The sequence below is a fragment of the Spermophilus citellus genome (genome assembly GCF_964194105.1).
Source record: "Spermophilus citellus genome assembly, chromosome: 5".
Taxonomy (NCBI): domain Eukaryota; kingdom Metazoa; phylum Chordata; class Mammalia; order Rodentia; family Sciuridae; genus Spermophilus; species Spermophilus citellus.
The window spans coordinates 123,762,752-123,781,883 of record NC_138186.1 but is presented as its reverse complement, the minus strand read 5'-3'; the positions used below and the strand labels follow the sequence as shown (position 1 = coordinate 123,781,883).

Here is a 19,132-nt window from a genome sequence, read left to right as displayed (position 1 = left end):
TCATCTTCCAAAAACTGTTGTTAGCTTATTTCTCTCCCCAACTTGTTTTGATCAAATGTTTTATAAAATGTGTTTATGAGAATTATTGTAGAGCCCCCAATAGTATGTAGATAAGCAGTCCAGATATTTAATGATACATTCTTACTAATTAACTTTTCCATTGGCAATGGATCCTGTGATCCCACTTCGGGGTTGACTCATAAAAATACTCTTCCTTCTGGACATGTTTATCATCTGGAAAACTGAATTAATGTGAAGTGACTTTCGTATAGAAATGGAAATAAGCGAAATGGATAGGGGTCATAGAATTTGGATTCAAAGCATCTTAGAATTTATCCACTAAGCTTCATGTTTAGGTCCTCCCCATTGGAATTTTCGCGTGGTAGTTGTACAATGTTATCTTGGATAAACTAAATATTCTCAACTTTTTGCAACATTATGTTTGGTTTTCATGTACTCTAAATCTGAGACATCCTTCTTATGGGTTGGATGTTTCTTGTTTCCTGTAATTACATGTATCGTTTTTATCTTAATGCCATTAAATTTAAGAAATATTATTATTGTTTAAAAAAAAAGAGGTTGGAACTAGTGGTTCAAGAAGGCTGCTCTGTACAGTTGCTCCCAAAAGTACATCAGAATTGATAACGGGTGATGATTATCTGCTACATTGGAACAAAATTCTAGAAACAAAAAGTGCTACAAAAAACAAAACAAATTTTTTAAAAAGTACTATAGCAAAAAATCACAACAACAACTAAAAAAAATAAAATAAAATACCTAGTAGCTATACACTTACATATACCAGCTTTTTTGCTTTCTCTTTTTGTCTACAAACACATGAGTACTTTTTCAAAAGGCCATGCTGTAAAACGTAAAAAAGGGTTATGGCTTCTTTCAAATGCTAAATATTTAGAAGATCCTGGAGTACAACTCTGGCAGTATTGTCCGGGGACACTGGCAGTGGTGTAAAGGTGGGCATGAAATCTGCAATGGGTTTAACAAGAGGATGCCCAGGTCCACCAAGTCCAACTCCAGCTAGGTTACCAAGAGGCACAGCTGCAGAACGTGGAACCAAAACAACTCATCCACTTACTGACACCACCATGATCTTTATTCAGCAACTGCTCCATTTCGTCCTTCGGAATGTCCAGGATGCTCCCCATCACCTGCAATACTTCACGACGTTTGTCCTTTGGTGTCTGGAAATGACCGATAAAAAGGTTTCGCATGAGGACTTTGTCCACTTTTCCTTCTGCGCTGTTGACCAAAGTCGACAATTTCTGTTGTGCATGGTCCAACATTTCTTTTCGGAGCTCGTTTTGTTTTTTCAGTTCTTCCATCTGTTCTTCCTTGAGATCTAAGTCTTCTCTCAGTCTGGAAGCAGAATCCAACAGAGCATTTGCTTCATCCAAACGTTCCTGCAATGATGATACTTCTCCTTCTAGCTTTTCAGCCTTGTTCTTCCATTCAGCTATTGACTGTTTTTCTTTGTCTTCTGCAGCCAAAATTTCCTGGGTGTAAGACTCTTCTGATTCCAAGAGATGGCTGCGTAGCCTTTCTAGCTCCCGGTTTAGGCGTAATTCTTGGTCCCGTAAGTGTTGAACCTCTTTTTCTCTTAGGATTTTTACTTTGGTCTCTTGAAAAATATCAGAATTCAATGTTTGAGCATCTCCTTTCTCTCCAGGCAACTGGGCTTTTAGTTCTTCAATAGTTTTCTGCAAGTTCTTAATTTCCTCCTCTTTTTCTAAAATTAACTGGCTATGCGCAGCATTCATCTGCTCATATTTGTACTTAAATTCATCCATTTCCTCCTTCTGCTCCTGTAAAGACTGAAGTAGTTGCATTTTACGCTGGTTTTGGTTTTCAATGATATTCAGGTGGTCTTGAATTTCATCTTCCAGATGATTTTTGACTATATTCAGTTGAGATACCTCCAATTCTAGTTCTGTGACAGCATCAAGAGCTGTAGGCTCAGCCACTGGTACGGCTTGATTGTGCTGTTCCCTAAGTATTTCCAATTCTACTCGCAGATAGTTGTTTTCTGCTCTCATGTAGGTAAGACTTTTGTCCTTTCTTTCGATGGATTGCCTTAAAGTTTCATTTTCTCCTAAGGCCTGAGAACACTTATCTAAATCCTTTTGTAGTTGTGAACTTTTTTCTTCGAGTTTTTCAATAAAAACTTCTTTCTCATTTATGACTTGTATCAATCGCTCCTCTTCTTCTACATAAGATGCCAAAATTTCATCAGTTTCTTTTTCATCAGCAGTCATTTGCTCAATATTCTTTTTGAGTCCTGCTATTTCAAGGTCCTTCTCTTGGATGAGTTGAACTGCACATTCGTGTTTCAGCTTTAAGACAGAGGTATTCAAATTATGTGCATTGGAGAGTTCCTGAATAGTCTGCCTGTGATTATTTGCTTCTTCCAACAGTCTTTTTTCTGCCTGGTGCAGTTTGGCTTCAATCTCTTCTTTGTCTCTTTTGAGAGTCTCCGTGATAGTGTCTTTTTCTTGAGAGAGTTGATTGTAAGCAGCAATAGATTCTTCCAACTTACGCCTTACATCGTCACGTGCTAAAATCAACATTTCATTTTCCGTTTTGAGTTCCACAGCAACTTTCTTTAAATTTTCATTGAGCTGTTCCTCTTCAGAAAGATTTTGCCTTAAGTTGCTAACTTCAGCTTCTCGTTCTTTAAGCATGTCATCCTTACAATGACTGTTAGAGTCTTCATTCAGAGAAGTTCGATACTTGCTCTTAAATCCAGACAGCTCATCTTCAAGTTGTCTAATGTGATCCTTAAGCCCAAGGTTTTCCTGCTGGATGTTTAAACTATTTTTTTGTGACTGATTTAGCTGATCTACTAAATCTTCTACTTTACCTTCAAGCTTCTGCTTAGTTAAATGCAAATCACTGAGGCTCTGTGCGTTCTCAGTTAACTTCTCCTTCTGCACATGCAACTCTTGGGATATGTTCATTTGATCATCCTCAAGTTGATGGACTCTCTTTTTTTCATCATCTAGATCTTGTTCCAACTTCTTGATGACAAGGTCTCCTTCATGTCGTTGTTGGGATAGCTCCTCTTGTATCAAAATCATGTGCTTTGTAGCTTCCTGATTCTGATGATCCAGTTCTTCTAACTCGGCTATCAGCATTTTCTTTTCATTGATAGTCTGATTCAGTTCTTCCTCCTTTGCCTTCAAGTGAAGTTTTAAGTCTAGTAATTGTACATTCAAATTCATGTCTGTTGAAGCTCTGTTTTTCATGACTTGGTAGTCACAGCTCCATTTTGACAGTGACATCTGAAGTTCCTCTTTTTCTTGACTCAATGATGCCTTCTCTTTTTCTAAAGCTTCAACATGCATTTTAAGTTTCAGATGGTCTTCAGCCAGACGGTTATCCTGGTTTAAACCATTTAGTCTCACGATTTCCTTCTCCGCATCAGCCAGGGCTTGTTGAAGCCTGAACACTTCTTCCACTGCTGAGCTCTGAGGAAGGATTCTTCCCTTTTCTGCCACAGTAGAACTCTGCTCCCAAACTGAAATTTCATGCTGATGATCATATATGTCTGGACTTTGGTTTGGTTGAAGAGTCTTGACAGTATTTTGTACTTTGCAGATTTCACTTGAGTCAGAATGGTGTGTTCCCTGAGCCTCAGCAATCTGCCTCGAGTGGCCAACTTCAGATTCATGTTTTGCAGCTTCAGTTGATAATCTGTTTGTTTCTTGTTGTGATAAGATTATGTCACTAGAGTCCATGTCGTCATCACGAAAGGCTGAAAAATGACTACTGATCAGGGAACCGAACGGAGCCGGTGCAGTTGTTGTTGGCACACCACAAGCTCCCGAGTGTACTGATTGAGCGGCTGCCTGTAGTTGGAACATTTGATCTTGCAGTACAATCTGTCCTGCTTTAAGATGGCTGATCTCTACCTCTTTCTGTTGCAGTTGGTTTTGGTAACTTACAGACTGATGGTTTATTTGTAGCTCTGATGCTTCATGCTTTTCTTCCAGGTCAGTACAATACTCTTTCAGTCTTTCATTCTCACATCTTAGTGTGGAATCAGTAGTTTCCATTTCCTTTCTCCAACAATGATGTAAAGCTGCTTCTGGGTCTCCTAAGTCACCCGGAAGCATTTCCCCGGCGAAGCTGGAGCTATGGCCGGTGAGGAAAGCCAAGCTGCTCCCCACCTGACCCAAGAAGTGGCCCAAGCCTGAGCCCAGGCCTCCAAACCAGGACCACATCGTGGCCACTTCAGTGATCCATGGGACCAGCTCTGAAAAGCGCGCCCATCACCGTCCACTTCTCTGCCCCGAACGTCCTCTGGCGTTGCCGGGGTCAATTATGACCCAAGCGCTCAGAATTCCTCAGAGCGCGGGGTTCCTGGGGCTCCACCAACACTAATCATCCCTTCCTGCCTGTAAACTCAGAAGCCTGTCCTGCGCTTTGACCAGGGACTGGCATCCAGTAGCACACACTCACCCCCTGCAGGGCCTCTGCTTCTTCCCTGCACTTGCCTGTCAGCTATTGGCTCACAGGATTGGGCAGGGTTGGCTGGGAGGAGCTAGAGATCCAGGAAAGTGTTCTAGTTTGAGTCCCAAGGCAGTGTGCTGTGGAGCCAGGAAGAATCAATGTTGTAGATGAAATCCAAAGGTAGTTCACTGGAGAGTTCCCTCTTGTCTGGGAGAGGTGGGCTTTTTGTCCCATTCAGTTGCACTCGGTTGACGAGGTGAGGTCTCTCTCCATTACAGAATGGAATCTATTTAACTGAAAGTCCCCGATTCAGAAGTAAATCTCACCCCATAACACCAGCACAGACACACCCAGAATAAAAGTTGGCCAAGTGTCTGGGCATCGTAGCCCAGACGAGTTAACATGTAAAATTAACCATCACAAAGTCTTAATCATTCTCAGAATTCAAATTATAATATGGATTAAATGTCACTAAAGAACCATCTTTACCCTTTCCAAAAATAAATTTTTGCTGTTAATCTATAAATTTTCGAGTTCATTTTAATATTATTTGGTCCTTGTTAATTCTGATTGAGTTTATTTAAGTGCTCAAAAATTCCACTTAAATTTCACTTAAGAAAATTTGTTTTAGAGCCAATAGGTTGATGTTCACTTAACCTATTGTTGTTTATCAATGCCAAATATAATCCAGGTTTAAACAGTACAGAGTGAAATAAAAAGTTGAGAAATTTTCTACGATGGAGTAACAATCCTAACTTTAATTCCCATACCTCTAAGGATCAGAAGGAGTTAAGATAAGGCCCTGGTTTCCAAGGTGTTTAAATTCCAACAAGTTAATGAGGAGGCAGTTTTGTAGAGTTGGGGACAAAGCAAAGAGATGATGCACGTGGGCTGTAACAGACATACCAGTTGGGACCAAAGCAATTTTGGAGCTAAACTGACAGAATGCATTTAAAAAAACCTCTCTCCCAAGCATGAGTTGAACAGTAAATGAGAACATAGTGTGTAGTTCTCACCTGATGGCTGGTGCAGAGAAAGTGGCCAACAAATAGAGCCTGCTGCCACTTTGTTCATATTTGCTTTTTGTTTTGTTTAGGATCATTTTCCTCATTACCCTTTAGAAGGGGTTTGGGTTTGCTCCCATTACTCTCTTCCCAGAGCCCATATTCAGGAGACTCTTTTCCTTGAGCTGTTCTTTCTATATGTCTGTTCAGGGAACAGAACCTCAAGGTGGCAGAAATAAAATTTTAAAAAAAGGCAGAATTTTTGGAAAATTAATGGTTAAATAGATTCTAAGGATTATATTAATCACCTCATAATGTCTCTTGCCTTCAAGATGGAGCAAGTAGACATAATTACTCAGATTGGTATCAGAAACTAGTGACTGCATTTGTGTCCTGTGCTAGAAAAGGAAATCTTCTTGGTCCTTCTTATTCATCTCCAAATCTGAGAGAGAAATCAGGCCTGTGTTAGTCAATCTCTCCTCATAAAAGACTAATATAAAAATTTAAGCCCCTTTTAGCATCTGCTGAAGTGCGAATCCACGCTGTACCCCAGCTGTGTCTACTGTTGAAGAAGGCATCAACAATACCAAGTGTCCTTTTCTCCCTTTAGACCATTCCTCCTGTGTGTGTGTGTGTGTTTGTGTGTGTGTGTGTGTGTGTGTGTGTGTGTGTGTTAGAAGACTTTTTCATCACTTTGACAACATACCTGAGAAAATTAAATGAGTAAATATTTATTTTGGTTCAATTTCAGGCTCCATTGCTGTGGCCTGAAGTGAGGCAGATTACCATGGCAGAGAGCCTGGCTTCAAAACAGAGCTGCTCAACTCATGGAGATCAGGGGATCAACTCATGGAGATCATGGAGATCAGGTGAGGGGAAGAAAGGACTGAGGAATATGATGTACCCTTCCAGGGAATCAACTCCAATGACCTACCCTCCAACTAGGCCCTACCGCCCACAGTTTTTACCAACTCCCAATAGTCCTGTCCAATCGTGAACCCATCAGTGGATTGATCCACAGATGAGGTTAGAGCCCAGGATTCAATTCACCTTTCTGTAGAGTCCGTTCTGAATGCTGTTACATTGGGGTCCAAGCTTTCAACACATGACCTTTAGGCAACATTCCAGATCCAAATTATAGCAGGGTGCCTCCTTCTCTTTAGGTGTTCTGTGTTTGTTTATTGTTTTAAATCACAAATAATGATCCTTTTTCAGTGTAAGACCTATCACATTTGGCTTGAATCTGGTTCCAGTGGTTGTTGCTCCTACTGCTGAAAGGCATTTCTGATCACTCAGATTCAGTCTTCTAGCGTGGTTCACTCTGACCACAGCTGTTTGTCATTTTATATTTCAATCTGAGAGAGATACCTACCTACTGTATTCAAAACTGACCATCCAAATAAAAGCATTTCTCTTCTTGTAAATATGTTTGGAATATTCCTGGAAACTATGGGGGATATGGAGGGAAAACCCTGGCTCATTCGCGAACACATGTGACAAAAAGCATCCAATAATCATAAGTATATCCTTATACATGTATTCAGTGCCCCCAAAGTACAAGGTATTGTGGTAGATATTGTGAACAACATAAAGCTGTGTTATATACATTTCCTGCTATGAAGTGCAATTGAATACAGTCAATCAATGGGGAACATGTTACATAGAGTGATCCTTGAATTATAATGCAAGGTCAGCCATTGATGACTGTGGTGGTGAGGATCTCATATGGGGGAAAAGACTAAGAAAGAAAGAATAAGCCAGAAGTAGAGAGCCCTTAATAATGTGGCTTTGTTAAAACACAGTTGAAGATTAAAATAATGAAAGCTTTTTGAGTCTATAAACATAGGGTGATAAATTCTATGCAAGATATTAAGTTTGTACTTTTTTTTTAATACCTCATAATTCATTCAAACATTTTCTTATAGATTTCAGTAGGATTTTTAAATCTCTTTAATATGGGCCTTGTCTCTTCCTGTTTCTTTTTTTAAATTTTTATTGGTTGCTCAAAACATTACAATGATCTTGACATATCATATTTCATACATTTGATTCAAGTGGGGTATGAATTCTTATTTTTACCACGTGTACAGTTTGCAGGATCACATTGGTTATACATCCGAGTTTATACATACTGCCATACTAGTGTCTGTTATATTCTGCTGCCTTTCCTATTCCCTCCCTTTCTCCCCTTCTGTCCCCTCCCCTCCCCTCCCATAATCTCTCTCTACCCCATCTACTGTAATTCATTTCTCTCCTTTTTCCCCCTTTCCCCTCACATCCTCTTATATGTAATTTTGTATAACAATGAGGGTATCCTTCCATTTCCATGAAATTCCCCTTCTCTCTCCCATTCCCTCCCACCTCTTGTCCCTTCTAAATGGTAATCTTCTTTTCATGCTCTTCCAGCCTGCTCTGTTTTGAGTCCCCCCTCCTTATATGAAAGAAGACATTCAGCATTTCTTTTCTAGGGATTGGCTAACTTCACTTAGCATAATCTGCTCTCATGCCATCCATTTCCCTGCAAATGCCATGATTTTGTTATTTTTTAGTGCTGAGTAATATTCCATTGGGTACAAATGCCACATTTTTTTATCCATTCATCTATTGACTGGCATCTAGGCTGGTTCCACGTTCTAGCTATTGTGAATTGTGCTGCTATGAACATTGATGTAGCTGTATCCCTATAGTGTGCTCTTTTTAGGTCTCTGGGAATAGTCCGAGAAGGGGAATAGCTGGGTCGGATGGCGGTTCCATTCCCAGCTTTCCAAGGAATCTCCATAATGCTTTCCAAATTGGCTGCACCAATTTGCAGTCCCACCGGCAATGTACAAGTGTACCTTTTCCCCCACATCCTTGCCAGCACTTGTTGCTGTTTGACTTCCTGATGGCTGCCATTCTTACTGGACTGATATGGTATCTTAGAGTGGTTTTAATTTGCATTTCCCTGATTGCTAGAGATGGTGAGCATTTTTTCCGTGTATTTTTTGATTAATTATATATCCTCCTCTGAGAAGTGTCTGTTCAGGTCCTTGGCCCATTTGTTGATTGGGTTATTTGTTTTCTTAATGTTTAATTTTTGAGTTCTTTGTATACTCTGGATATTAGGGCTCGGCACATTTGTATTTTTAAGAATTGGCATAATCAATGAAATGTTCCGCACACATTTGTAGGAAGATTAACATAACACTCCAGTGACAATACAATAGTAGAAGGATTGATTTGGACTGAGAAGTTGTTCAGTGAATGATATATTACCCATAAATTTGAATTCTCATTATCACAAAGAAGCAAGGTGAAAATAAGAATTTAAGAGAGTGTTGGGGATATGGCTCAAGTAGCAGCTCGTTCACCTAGCATGCGTGAGGCATGGGGTTTGATCCTCAGCACTACATAAAAAAATAAATAAAATAAAGATGCTGTGTCCACTAAAGGCTAAATAATAAATATTTTTTAAAACGAATTTAAGATAGTCCATAAATGTTATATACAAACTGTGAAAGTAGATGCTTTCGCATCTAGTGACTTTTATAAGTAGGACAAAGAATTAAATGTAGTTCTGCTGTGTATAAAATGATCACAATAAATCACCAATGTCATTTTTTGAAATGGGAAAATGTTTTTTTATTGGTTATTCAAAACATTACAAAGCTCTTGACATATCATCTTTCGTACATTTGATTCAAGTGGGTTATAAACTCCCATTTTTACCCCAAATACAGATTGCAGAATCACATCGGTTACACATCCACGTTTCTACATAATGCCATATTAGTGACTGTTGTATTCTGGTACCTTTCCTATCGCCTACTATCTCCTCTCCCTCCCCTCCCATCTTCTCTCTCTACCCCATCTGCTGTAATTCAATTCTCTCCCTTGTTTTTTTTTTCCCCCTTTTCCCTCACATCCTCTTATATTTAATTTTGTGTAACAATGAGGGTCTCCTTCCATTTCCATGCGATTTCCCTTCTCTCTCCCTTTCCCTCCCACCACTTGTCTCTGTTTAATGTTAATCTTTCCCTCATGCTCTTCCTCCCTGCTCTGTTCTTAGTTGCTCTCCTTATATCAAAGAAGACATTTAGCATTTGTTTTTTAGGGATTGGCTAGATTCACTTAGCATAATCTGCTCCAATGCCATCCATTTCCCTGCAAATTCCATGATTTTGTCATTTCTTGGTGCTGCGTAATACTCCATTGTGTGTAAATGCCACATTTTTTTTTTATCCATTCGTCTACTAAAGGGCATCTAGGTGGGTTCCACAGTCTAGCTATTGTGAATTGTGCTGCTGTGCACACTGATGTGGCAGTATCCCTATAGTACGCTCTTTTAAGGTCTTCAGGGAATATTCCGAGAAGGGCTATAGCTGGGTCAAATGGTGGTTCCATTCCCAGCTTTCCCAGGAATCTCCATATTGCTTTCCAAATTGACCGCACCAATTTGCAGTCCCACCAGCAGTGTACAAGTGTACCCTTTTCCCCACATCCTCGCCAGTTCTTATTGTTGTTTGACTTCATAATGGATGCCAATCTTACTGGAGTGAGGTGATATCTTAGGGTGGTTTTGATTTGCATTTCTCTGACTGCTAGAGATGGTGAGCATTTATTCATGTACTTGTTGATTGATTGTATGTCCTCCTCTGAGAAGTGTCTGTTCAGGTCCTTGGCCCATTTGTTGATTGGGTTATTTGTTATCTTATGGTTTAATTTTTTGAGTTCTTTGTATACTCTGGATATTAGGGCTCTATCTGAAGTGTGAGGAGTAAAAATTTGTTCCCAGGATGTAGGCTCCCTATTTACCTCTCTTATTGTTTCTCTTGCTGAGAAAAAAAAAAAAAAAAAAAAGAAAAAAAAAAAACCTTTTTAGTTTAAGTCAGTCCCATTTGTTGATTCTTGTTATTAACTCTTGTGCTATGGATGTCCTATTAAGGAATTTGGAGCCCGGCACCACAATATGTGGATCGGAGCCAACTTTTTCTTCTATGAGATGCAGAGTCTCTGATTTGATATCAAGCTCTTTGATCCATTTTGTGTTAACTTTTGTGCATGGCGAGAGAAAGGGATTCAGTTTCATTTTGTTGTATATGGATTTCCAGTTTTCCCAGCACCATTTGTTGAAGACGCTATCCTTCCTCCATTGCATGCTTTTAGCCCCTTTATCAAATATAAGAAAGTTGTAATTTTGTGGATTGGTCTCTGTGTCCTCTATTCTGTACCATTGGTTCACCCGCCTGTTTTGGTACCAGTACCATGCTGTTTTGGTTACTCTTGCTCTGCAGTACAGTTTGAAATCTGGTATCGCTATACCGCCAGATTCACACTTCCTGCTTAGAATTGCTTTTGCTAATATTTCTCAGACACCTGTAGTTTCTAAAACCACTAAGAGGATTTTTATTAAAATTAATTTTATTAATTTTTTTATTATATTATATAGTTAATATTAAATGATTTAATCTATATTAAATGTTATTTAAATTGACTTTGTTAAATTGTATTAATGTAAATGAAATTTAATGAGCTTTTAAATATAAATCAATCTAAAATTTAGTCAAAATTAATTTAAAAAATCAATTAAGAAAATAAATTTAAATCAAACACCAGTATTAACAAAATAAATTTAAACAATATTAATTAATAAAGTAAATTTAAATTAGATCAACTTATATTAAATGATAATATAATTTATATTTAAAAATTTATTAAATTTTATTTGAATTAATTTTAATAAAAATATTCTGAATGGTTTTAGAAACTACAGGTGTTATAGAAGTATGTGCTATGCAATCTGCTTTTTCTCTTCTCTGATTTCACCTACTTAAGCTAGAAACTTTTGATTATCTTTTACCTTAATTTACGAAAAGGTTGAAACTACTCCTTTTTTAAAGCCTTTCATCTTTCAAAAACCGATGTTAGCTTCTTTCTCTCCCCCAATTTTTTTGATCAAATGTTTTAAAAAATGTGTTGATAGGCATTATTGTAGAGCCCCCAAAGTATGTAGATAAACAGTCCAGATATTTAATGAAATATTCTTACTAAGTAACTTTTCCATTGGCAATGGATCATGTGATTCCACTTTGGGGTTGACTCATAAAAATACTCTTACTTCTGGACATATTTAACATCTGGAAAACTGAATTAATGTGAGGTGACTTTTCTATAGAAATGGAAATAAGTAAAATGGATAGGGGTCATAGTATTTGGATTAAAAGTATCTTAGAATTTATCCACTAAGCTTCATGATAAGGCCCTCTGCACTGGAATTTTCTTTCAGTACTTGTACCAGGTTATTTGGGATAAACTAAATATTCTCAACATTTTGCAACATCATATTTGGTTTTCTTCTTCTCTAAATCTGAGATCTCCCTCAGGTGGTTTGGATTTTTCATCCTTCCTGTTATTTAAATGTATCATTTTTATCTTAATGCCATTAAATTTAACAAATATAATCATTTTTAAAAAAAAGAGTTTGGAGCTAATGGTTCACTACTGCTGCTCTGTACAGTTGCTTACAAAAGTACATCAGAATTGAAGACTGGTGATGATTACCTGCTACACTGGAGCAAAATTTTATAAACAAAAAGTGCTACAGCAAACAAAACAAAATTTTTAAAAAGAGCTATAGCAAAAAAAAAAAAAACAAAAACTACAAGAAGATGCAAAAAAAAAAAAAAACCTAGTATCTATATACATATATATCAGCTTTTTTTCTTTCTCTTTTTGTCTACAAATACAGAGTTCTTTTGCAAAAGGCCATGCTGTAAAACATCAAAAAGGGTTATGGCTTCTTTAAAGTGCTAAATATTTAGAAGATCCTAGAGTACAAGTCTGGCACTGTTGTCCGGGGACACTGGCAGTGGTGTGAAGGTGGGCACGAAATCTGCGATGGGTTTAAAAGGAGGATGCCCAGGTTATTTTATTTATTTATTTATTTATTTATTTGTGTGTGTGTGTGTGTGTGTGTGTGTGTGTGTGTGTGTTCAGATTTGTGAGTTCTTTCTACGCCCTAGAGATTAGTGCTCTATCTGATGTGTGATGGGGCAAAAATTTTCTCCCAAGATGTAGGATCTCTATTCACCTCCCAGATTGTTTGTTTTGTGGAGAAGAAACTTTTTTAGTTTGAATCTATCTCATTTATTGATACTTGATTTTAATTCTTGTGCTATAGGAGTCTTAGTAAGGAATTTTGGGACTAATCCCATATGATTGGTCTTCGGTTACATGCAAGCTCTCTGGTTTTATTCCTAGGTCCTTGATTCATTTGAGTGGAGTTTTGTGCATGGTGAGAGATAGGGGTTGAATTGCACCTCACTCCAGTTAGAATGTCAGCGATTTTTGAAAATGGCAGCTATGATGAAGACAACAAGGATAAGTGTTGGTGAGGATTTCAGGAAAAATGTACACTCCTACACTGTCGGTGGGACTGTAGATTGGTGGAGCCAATATGGAGAGCAGTTTGGAGATTCCTTGGAAATTTGGGAATAGAACCACCATTTGACCTAGCTATCCCTCTTTTTGGTCTATACCCAAAGGACTTAAAAACTGCATACTACAGGGACACAGCCTCGTCAATGTTTATAGCAGCAAAATTCACATTAGCTAAATTGTGGAAACAACTTAGTAGATGAATGCATAAAAAATGTGGCATTTATACACAATTAATATTACTCAGATACTTACCCTCTCGCTCAGTCCAGGAGACGCTAGTGCCCTTCACTACCTCTGTCAGAGCCTGGTTCCGACAGCTGGTGCCTCGGAGAGGACAGGCTGATCCTGCCTGCCTCCCATGTACCCTTTGTCACAGGGAGCGACATTAATGTGAGACCAAATAAAATCCAGTCATAGACATTAATAGAATATCTCAAAAAAGTATTCAATAAAAAGGCTAGCAAATACAGGGTCTTTAATGAAACTTTAATAAAATTTATGAGACAAGGAAACTGAAAGCACAATATTTTCTTAGGAACTTTTCTGTTTGGTGTTATTCTTTACAATATAGAAGCTTTTCCTAAGAATGCAGGGAGTATGAAATTTCTAAGGCTATCTTGCTGTTTTCTCCATTAAACCCCTTGTCTTAAAAAAAATCTTGAATCTATATTAATCTTTGTAATTTTCTGAGTACCCGTATAACATATTTTTCTCAAGAATGCAGTGAGGTCGCTGTTTCCAAGAGCTCTTCAATTCTGAAATAGAAGAAGTGTGTTTCCAGGCATCGAAACCCAAAGGCTCACCTAGACACAATGGAGTGAGCCGAATATATAAAAATCTCTCATGACAAATCTGAACTCTGCTTTTCCCAACCATGTGAAGTCTACTGGAATAAGATTCCAAGTAATTTGGCAGGTCGAAGCAAAATATATACTTTGGTATTCTTCTCAGGAGTAACAACTGATGGCATCTTAATTTTGGTAGAATAATGTAAATGTTAAGGTGAAATTTAGAAATAAGAAAGGAAAAGCTGATGTGTGTGTAGGTACTAGGTGTTTTTCTTCCTTTTTTTATTTTTGTAAAGTAAAACAAAAGATAAACCAAAAGGTTCTAGCTTAAGTTAGGTACAATCAAAGAGGAGAAAAAAGAAGATAATATAGCTAATACTTCACTGCCACCTGTAATTTCCAAAACAACTAAGAGCATTTTTATTAAAATTAACTTTATTGACGTTTATATTAAATTATATAGTCAATATTAAATAACTCAATCTATATTATGTTAAATTTACTTTGTTAAATTGTATTAATTTAAATAAAATTTAATGAGTTTTTAAATATAAATCATACTATAATTTAATATAAGTTAATAAACAATATCAATTAATAAAATAAATTTAAATCAAACCATAGTATTAATAAAAGAAATTTAAATAATACTACTAATAAAATTAATTTAAATTAGGTTAATTTATATTAAATGATGATGTAATTTATATTTAAAAATATATTAAATTTTGTTTAAATTAATTTTAACAAAAATGTTCTGAATGGTTTTAGAAACTACAGGTGTGAGAGAAGTATGTGCTATGCAATCTGCTTTTTCTCTTCTCTGATTTCACCTACTTAAGCTGGAAACTTTTGATTCATCTTTTACCTTAATTTATCAAAAGGTTATAACTACTCCTATTTTAAAGCTTTTCATCTTCCAAAAACTGTTGTTAGCTTATTTCTCTCCCCAACTTGTTTTGATCAAATGTTTTATAAAATGTGTTTATGAGAATTATTGTAGAGCCCCCAATAGTATGTAGATAAGCAGTCCAGATATTTAATGATACATTCTTACTAATTAACTTTTCCATTGGCAATGGATCCTGTGATCCCACTTCGGGGTTGACTCATAAAAATACTCTTCCTTCTGGACATGTTTATCATCTGGAAAACTGAATTAATGTGAAGTGACTTTCGTATAGAAATGGAAATAAGCGAAATGGATAGGGGTCATAGAATTTGGATTCAAAGCATCTTAGAATTTATCCACTAAGCTTCATGTTTAGGTCCTCCCCATTGGAATTTTCGCGTGGTAGTTGTACAATGTTATCTTGGATAAACTAAATATTCTCAACTTTTTGCAACATTATGTTTGGTTTTCATGTACTCTAAATCTGAGACATCCTTCTTATGGGTTGGATGTTTCTTGTTTCCTGTAATTACATGTATCGTTTTTATCTTAATGCCATTAAATTTAAGAAATATTACTATTGTTTAAAAAAAAAGAGGTTGGAACTAGTGGTTCAAGAAGGCTGCTCTGTACAGTTGCTCCCAAAAGTACATCAGAATTGATAACGGGTGATGATTATCTGCTACATTGGAACAAAATTCTAGAAACAAAAAGTGCTACAAAAAACAAAACAAATTTTTTAAAAAGTACTATAGCAAAAAATCACAACAACAACAACAACTAAAAAAAATAAAATAAAATACCTAGTAGCTATACACTTACATATACCAGCTTTTTTGCTTTCTCTTTTTGTCTACAAACACATGAGTACTTTTCAAAAGGCCATGCTGTAAAACGTAAAAAAGGGTTATGGCTTCTTTCAAATGCTAAATATTTAGAAGATCCTGGAGTACAACTCTGGCACTATTGTCCGGGGACACTGGCAGTGGTGTAAAGGTGGGCATGAAATCTGCAATGGGTTTAACAAGAGGATGCCCAGGTCCACCAAGTCCAACTCCAGCTAGGTTACCAAGAGGCACAGCTGCAGAACGTGGAACCAAAACAACTCATCCACTTACTGACACCACCATGATTTTTATTCAGCAACTGCTCCATTTCGTCCTTCGGAATGTCCAGGATGCTCCCCATCACCTGCAATACTTCACGACGTTTGTCCTTTGGTGTCTGGAAATGACCGATAAAAAGGTTTCGCATGAGGACTTTGTCCACTTTTCCTTCTGCGCTGTTGACCAAAGTCGACAATTTCTGTTGTGCATGGTCCAACATTTCTTTTCGGAGCTCGTTTTGTTTTTTCAGTTCTTCCATCTGTTCTTCCTTGAGATCTAAGTCTTCTCTCAGTCTGGAAGCAGAATCCAACAGAGCATTTGCTTCATCCAAACGTTCCTGCAATGATGATACTTCTCCTTCTAGCTTTTCGGCCTTGTTCTTCCATTCAGCTATTGACTGTTTTTCTTTGTCTTCTGCAGCCAAAATTTCCTGGGTGTAAGACTCTTCTGATTCCAAGAGATGGCTGCGTAGCCTTTCTAGCTCCCGGTTTAGGCGTAATTCTTGGTCCCGTAAGTGTTGAACCTCTTTTTCTCTTAGGATTTTTACTTTGGTCTCTTGAAAAATATCAGAATTCAATGTTTGAGCATCTCCTTTCTCTCCAGGCAACTGGGCTTTTAGTTCTTCAATAGTTTTCTGCAAGTTCTTAATTTCCTCCTCTTTTTCTAAAATTAACTGGCTATGCGCAGCATTCATCTGCTCATATTTGTACTTAAATTCATCCATTTCCTCCTTCTGCTCCTGTAAAGACTGAAGTAGTTGCATTTTACGCTGGTTTTGGTTTTCAATGATATTCAGGTGGTCTTGAATTTCATCTTCCAGATGATTTTTGACTATATTCAGTTGAGATACCTCCAATTCTAGTTCTGTGACAGCATCAAGAGCTGTAGGCTCAGCCACTGGTACGGCTTGATTGTGCTGTTCCCTAAGTATTTCCAATTCTACTCGCAGATAGTTGTTTTCTGCTCTCATGTAGGTAAGACTTTTGTCCTTTCTTTCGATGGATTGCCTTAAAGTTTCATTTTCTCCTAAGGCCTGAGAACACTTATCTAAATCCTTTTGTAGTTGTGAACTTTTTTCTTCGAGTTTTTCAATAAAAACTTCTTTCTCATTTATGACTTGTATCAATCGCTCCTCTTCTTCTACATAAGATGCCAAAATTTCATCAGTTTCTTTTTCATCAGCAGTCATTTGCTCAATATTCTTTTTGAGTCCTGCTATTTCAAGGTCCTTCTCTTGGATGAGTTGAACTGCACATTCGTGTTTCAGCTTTAAGACAGAGGTATTCAAATTATGTGCATTGGAGAGTTCCTGAATAGTCTGCCTGTGATTATTTGCTTCTTCCAACAGTCTTTTTTCTGCCTGGTGCAGTTTGGCTTCACTCTCTTCTTTGTCTCTTTTGAGAGTCTCCGTGATAGTGTCTTTTTCTTGAGAGAGTTGATTGTAAGCAGCAATAGATTCTTCCAACTTACGCCTTACATCGTCACGTGCTAAAATCAACATTTCATTTTCCGTTTTGAGTTCCACAGCAACTTTCTTTAAATTTTCATTGAGCTGTTCCTCTTCAGAAAGATTTTGCCTTAAGTTGCTAACTTCAGCTTCTCGTTCTTTAAGCATGTCATCCTTACAATGACTGTTAGAGTCTTCATTCAGAGAAGTTCGATACTTGCTCTTAAATCCAGACAGCTCATCTTCAAGTTGTCTAATGTGATCCTTAAGCCCAAGGTTTTCCTGCTGGATGTTTAAACTATTTTTTTGTGACTGATTTAGCTGATCTACTAAATCTTCTACTTTACCTTCAAGCTTCTGCTTAGTTAAATGCAAATCACTGAGGCTCTGTGCGTTCTCAGTTAACTTCTCCTTCTGCACATGCAACTCTTGGGATATGTTCATTTGATCATCCTCAAGTTGATGGACTCTCTTTTTTTCATCATCTAGATCTTGTTCCAACTTCTTGATGACAAGGTCTCCTTCATGTCGTTGTTGGGATAGCTCCTCTTGTATCAAAATCATGTGCTTTGTAGCTTCCTGATTCTGATGATCCAGTTCTTCTAACTCGGCTATCAGCATTTTCTTTTCATTGATAGTCTGATTCAGTTCTTCCTCCTTTGCCTTCAAGTGAAGTTTTAAGTCTAGTAATTGTACATTCAAATTCATGTCTGTTGAAGCTCTGTTTTTCATGACTTGGTAGTCACAGCTCCATTTTGACAGTGACATCTGAAGTTCCTCTTTTTCTTGACTCAATGATGCCTTCTCTTTTTCTAAAGCTTCAACATGCATTTTAAGTTTCAGATGGTCTTCAGCCAGACGGTTATCCTGGTTTAAACCATTTAGTCTCACGATTTCCTTCTCCGCATCAGCCAGGGCTTGTTGAAGCCTGAACACTTCTTCCACTGCTGAGCTCTGAGGAAGGATTCTTCCCTTTTCTGCCACAGTAGAACTCTGCTCCCAAACTGAAATTTCATGCTGATGATCATATATGTCTGGACTTTGGTTTGGTTGAAGAGTCTTGACAGTATTTTGTACTTTGCAGATTTCACTTGAGTCAGAATGGTGTGTTCCCTGAGCCTCAGCAATCTGCCTCGAGTGGCCAACTTCAGATTCATGTTTTGCAGCTTCAGTTGATAATCTGTTTGTTTCTTGTTGTGATAAGATTATGTCACTAGAGTCCATGTCGTCATCACGAAAGGCTGAAAAATGACTACTGATCAGGGAACCGAACGGAGCCGGTGCAGTTGTTGTTGGCACACCACAAGCTCCCGAGTGTACTGATTGAGCGGCTGCCTGTAGTTGGAACATTTGATCTTGCAGTACAATCTGTCCTGCTTTAAGATGGCTGATCTCTACCTCTTTCTGTTGCAGTTGGTTTTGGTAACTTACAGACTGATGGTTTATTTGTAGCTCTGATGCTTCATGCTTTTCTTCCAGGTCAGTACAATACTCTTTCAGTCTTTCATTCTCACATCTTAGTGTGGAATCAGTAGTTTCCATTTCCTTTCTCCAACAATGATGTAAAGCTGCTTCTGGGTCTCCTAAGTCACCCGGAAGCATTTCCCCGGCGAAGCTGGAGCTATGGCCGGTGAGGAAAGCCAAGCTGCTCCCCACCTGACCCAAGAAGTGGCCCAAGCCTGAGCCCAGGCCTCCAAACCAGGACCACATCGTGGCCACTTCAGTGATCCATGGGACCAGCTCTGAAAAGCGCGCCCATCACCGTCCACTTCTCTGCCCCGAACGTCCTCTGGCGTTGCCGGGGTCAATTATGACCCAAGCGCTCAGAATTCCTCAGAGCGCGGGGTTCCTGGGGCTCCACCAACACTAATCATCCCTTCCTGCCTGTAAACTCAGAAGCCTGTCCTGCGCTTTGACCAGGGACTGGCATCCAGTAGCACACACTCACCCCCTGCAGGGCCTCTGCTTCTTCCCTGCACTTGCCTGTCAGCTATTGGCTCACAGGATTG

The 19,132-nt window shown here is 38.1% G+C and overlaps 1 protein-coding gene and 1 pseudogene across 2 annotated transcripts in view; one reads left to right on the top strand and one right to left on the bottom strand.

The window, feature by feature from the left end:
* Positions 1-6,309, top strand: part of LOC308650302 (heat shock factor protein 2-like) — a 78,097-nt pseudogene extending 71,788 nt beyond the window's left edge. The window contains exon 11 of the transcript XR_014024429.1: positions 6,223-6,309. The product of XR_014024429.1 is annotated as a heat shock factor protein 2-like (transcript). The remainder of the gene's footprint in view (positions 1-6,222) is intronic.
* Positions 902-18,833, bottom strand: LOC308649470 (thyroid receptor-interacting protein 11-like; the record flags this gene model as incomplete). The annotated part of the gene is made up of 5 exons (XM_081295012.1): positions 902-984; positions 1,094-1,257; positions 1,525-3,505; positions 15,689-15,794; positions 18,210-18,833. The coding sequence occupies 5 exons, from the start codon at positions 18,831-18,833 to the stop codon at positions 902-904; spliced, it is 2,958 nt and encodes a 985-aa protein (XP_081151138.1).
* Between the last annotated feature and the right edge of the window lie 299 nt (positions 18,834-19,132).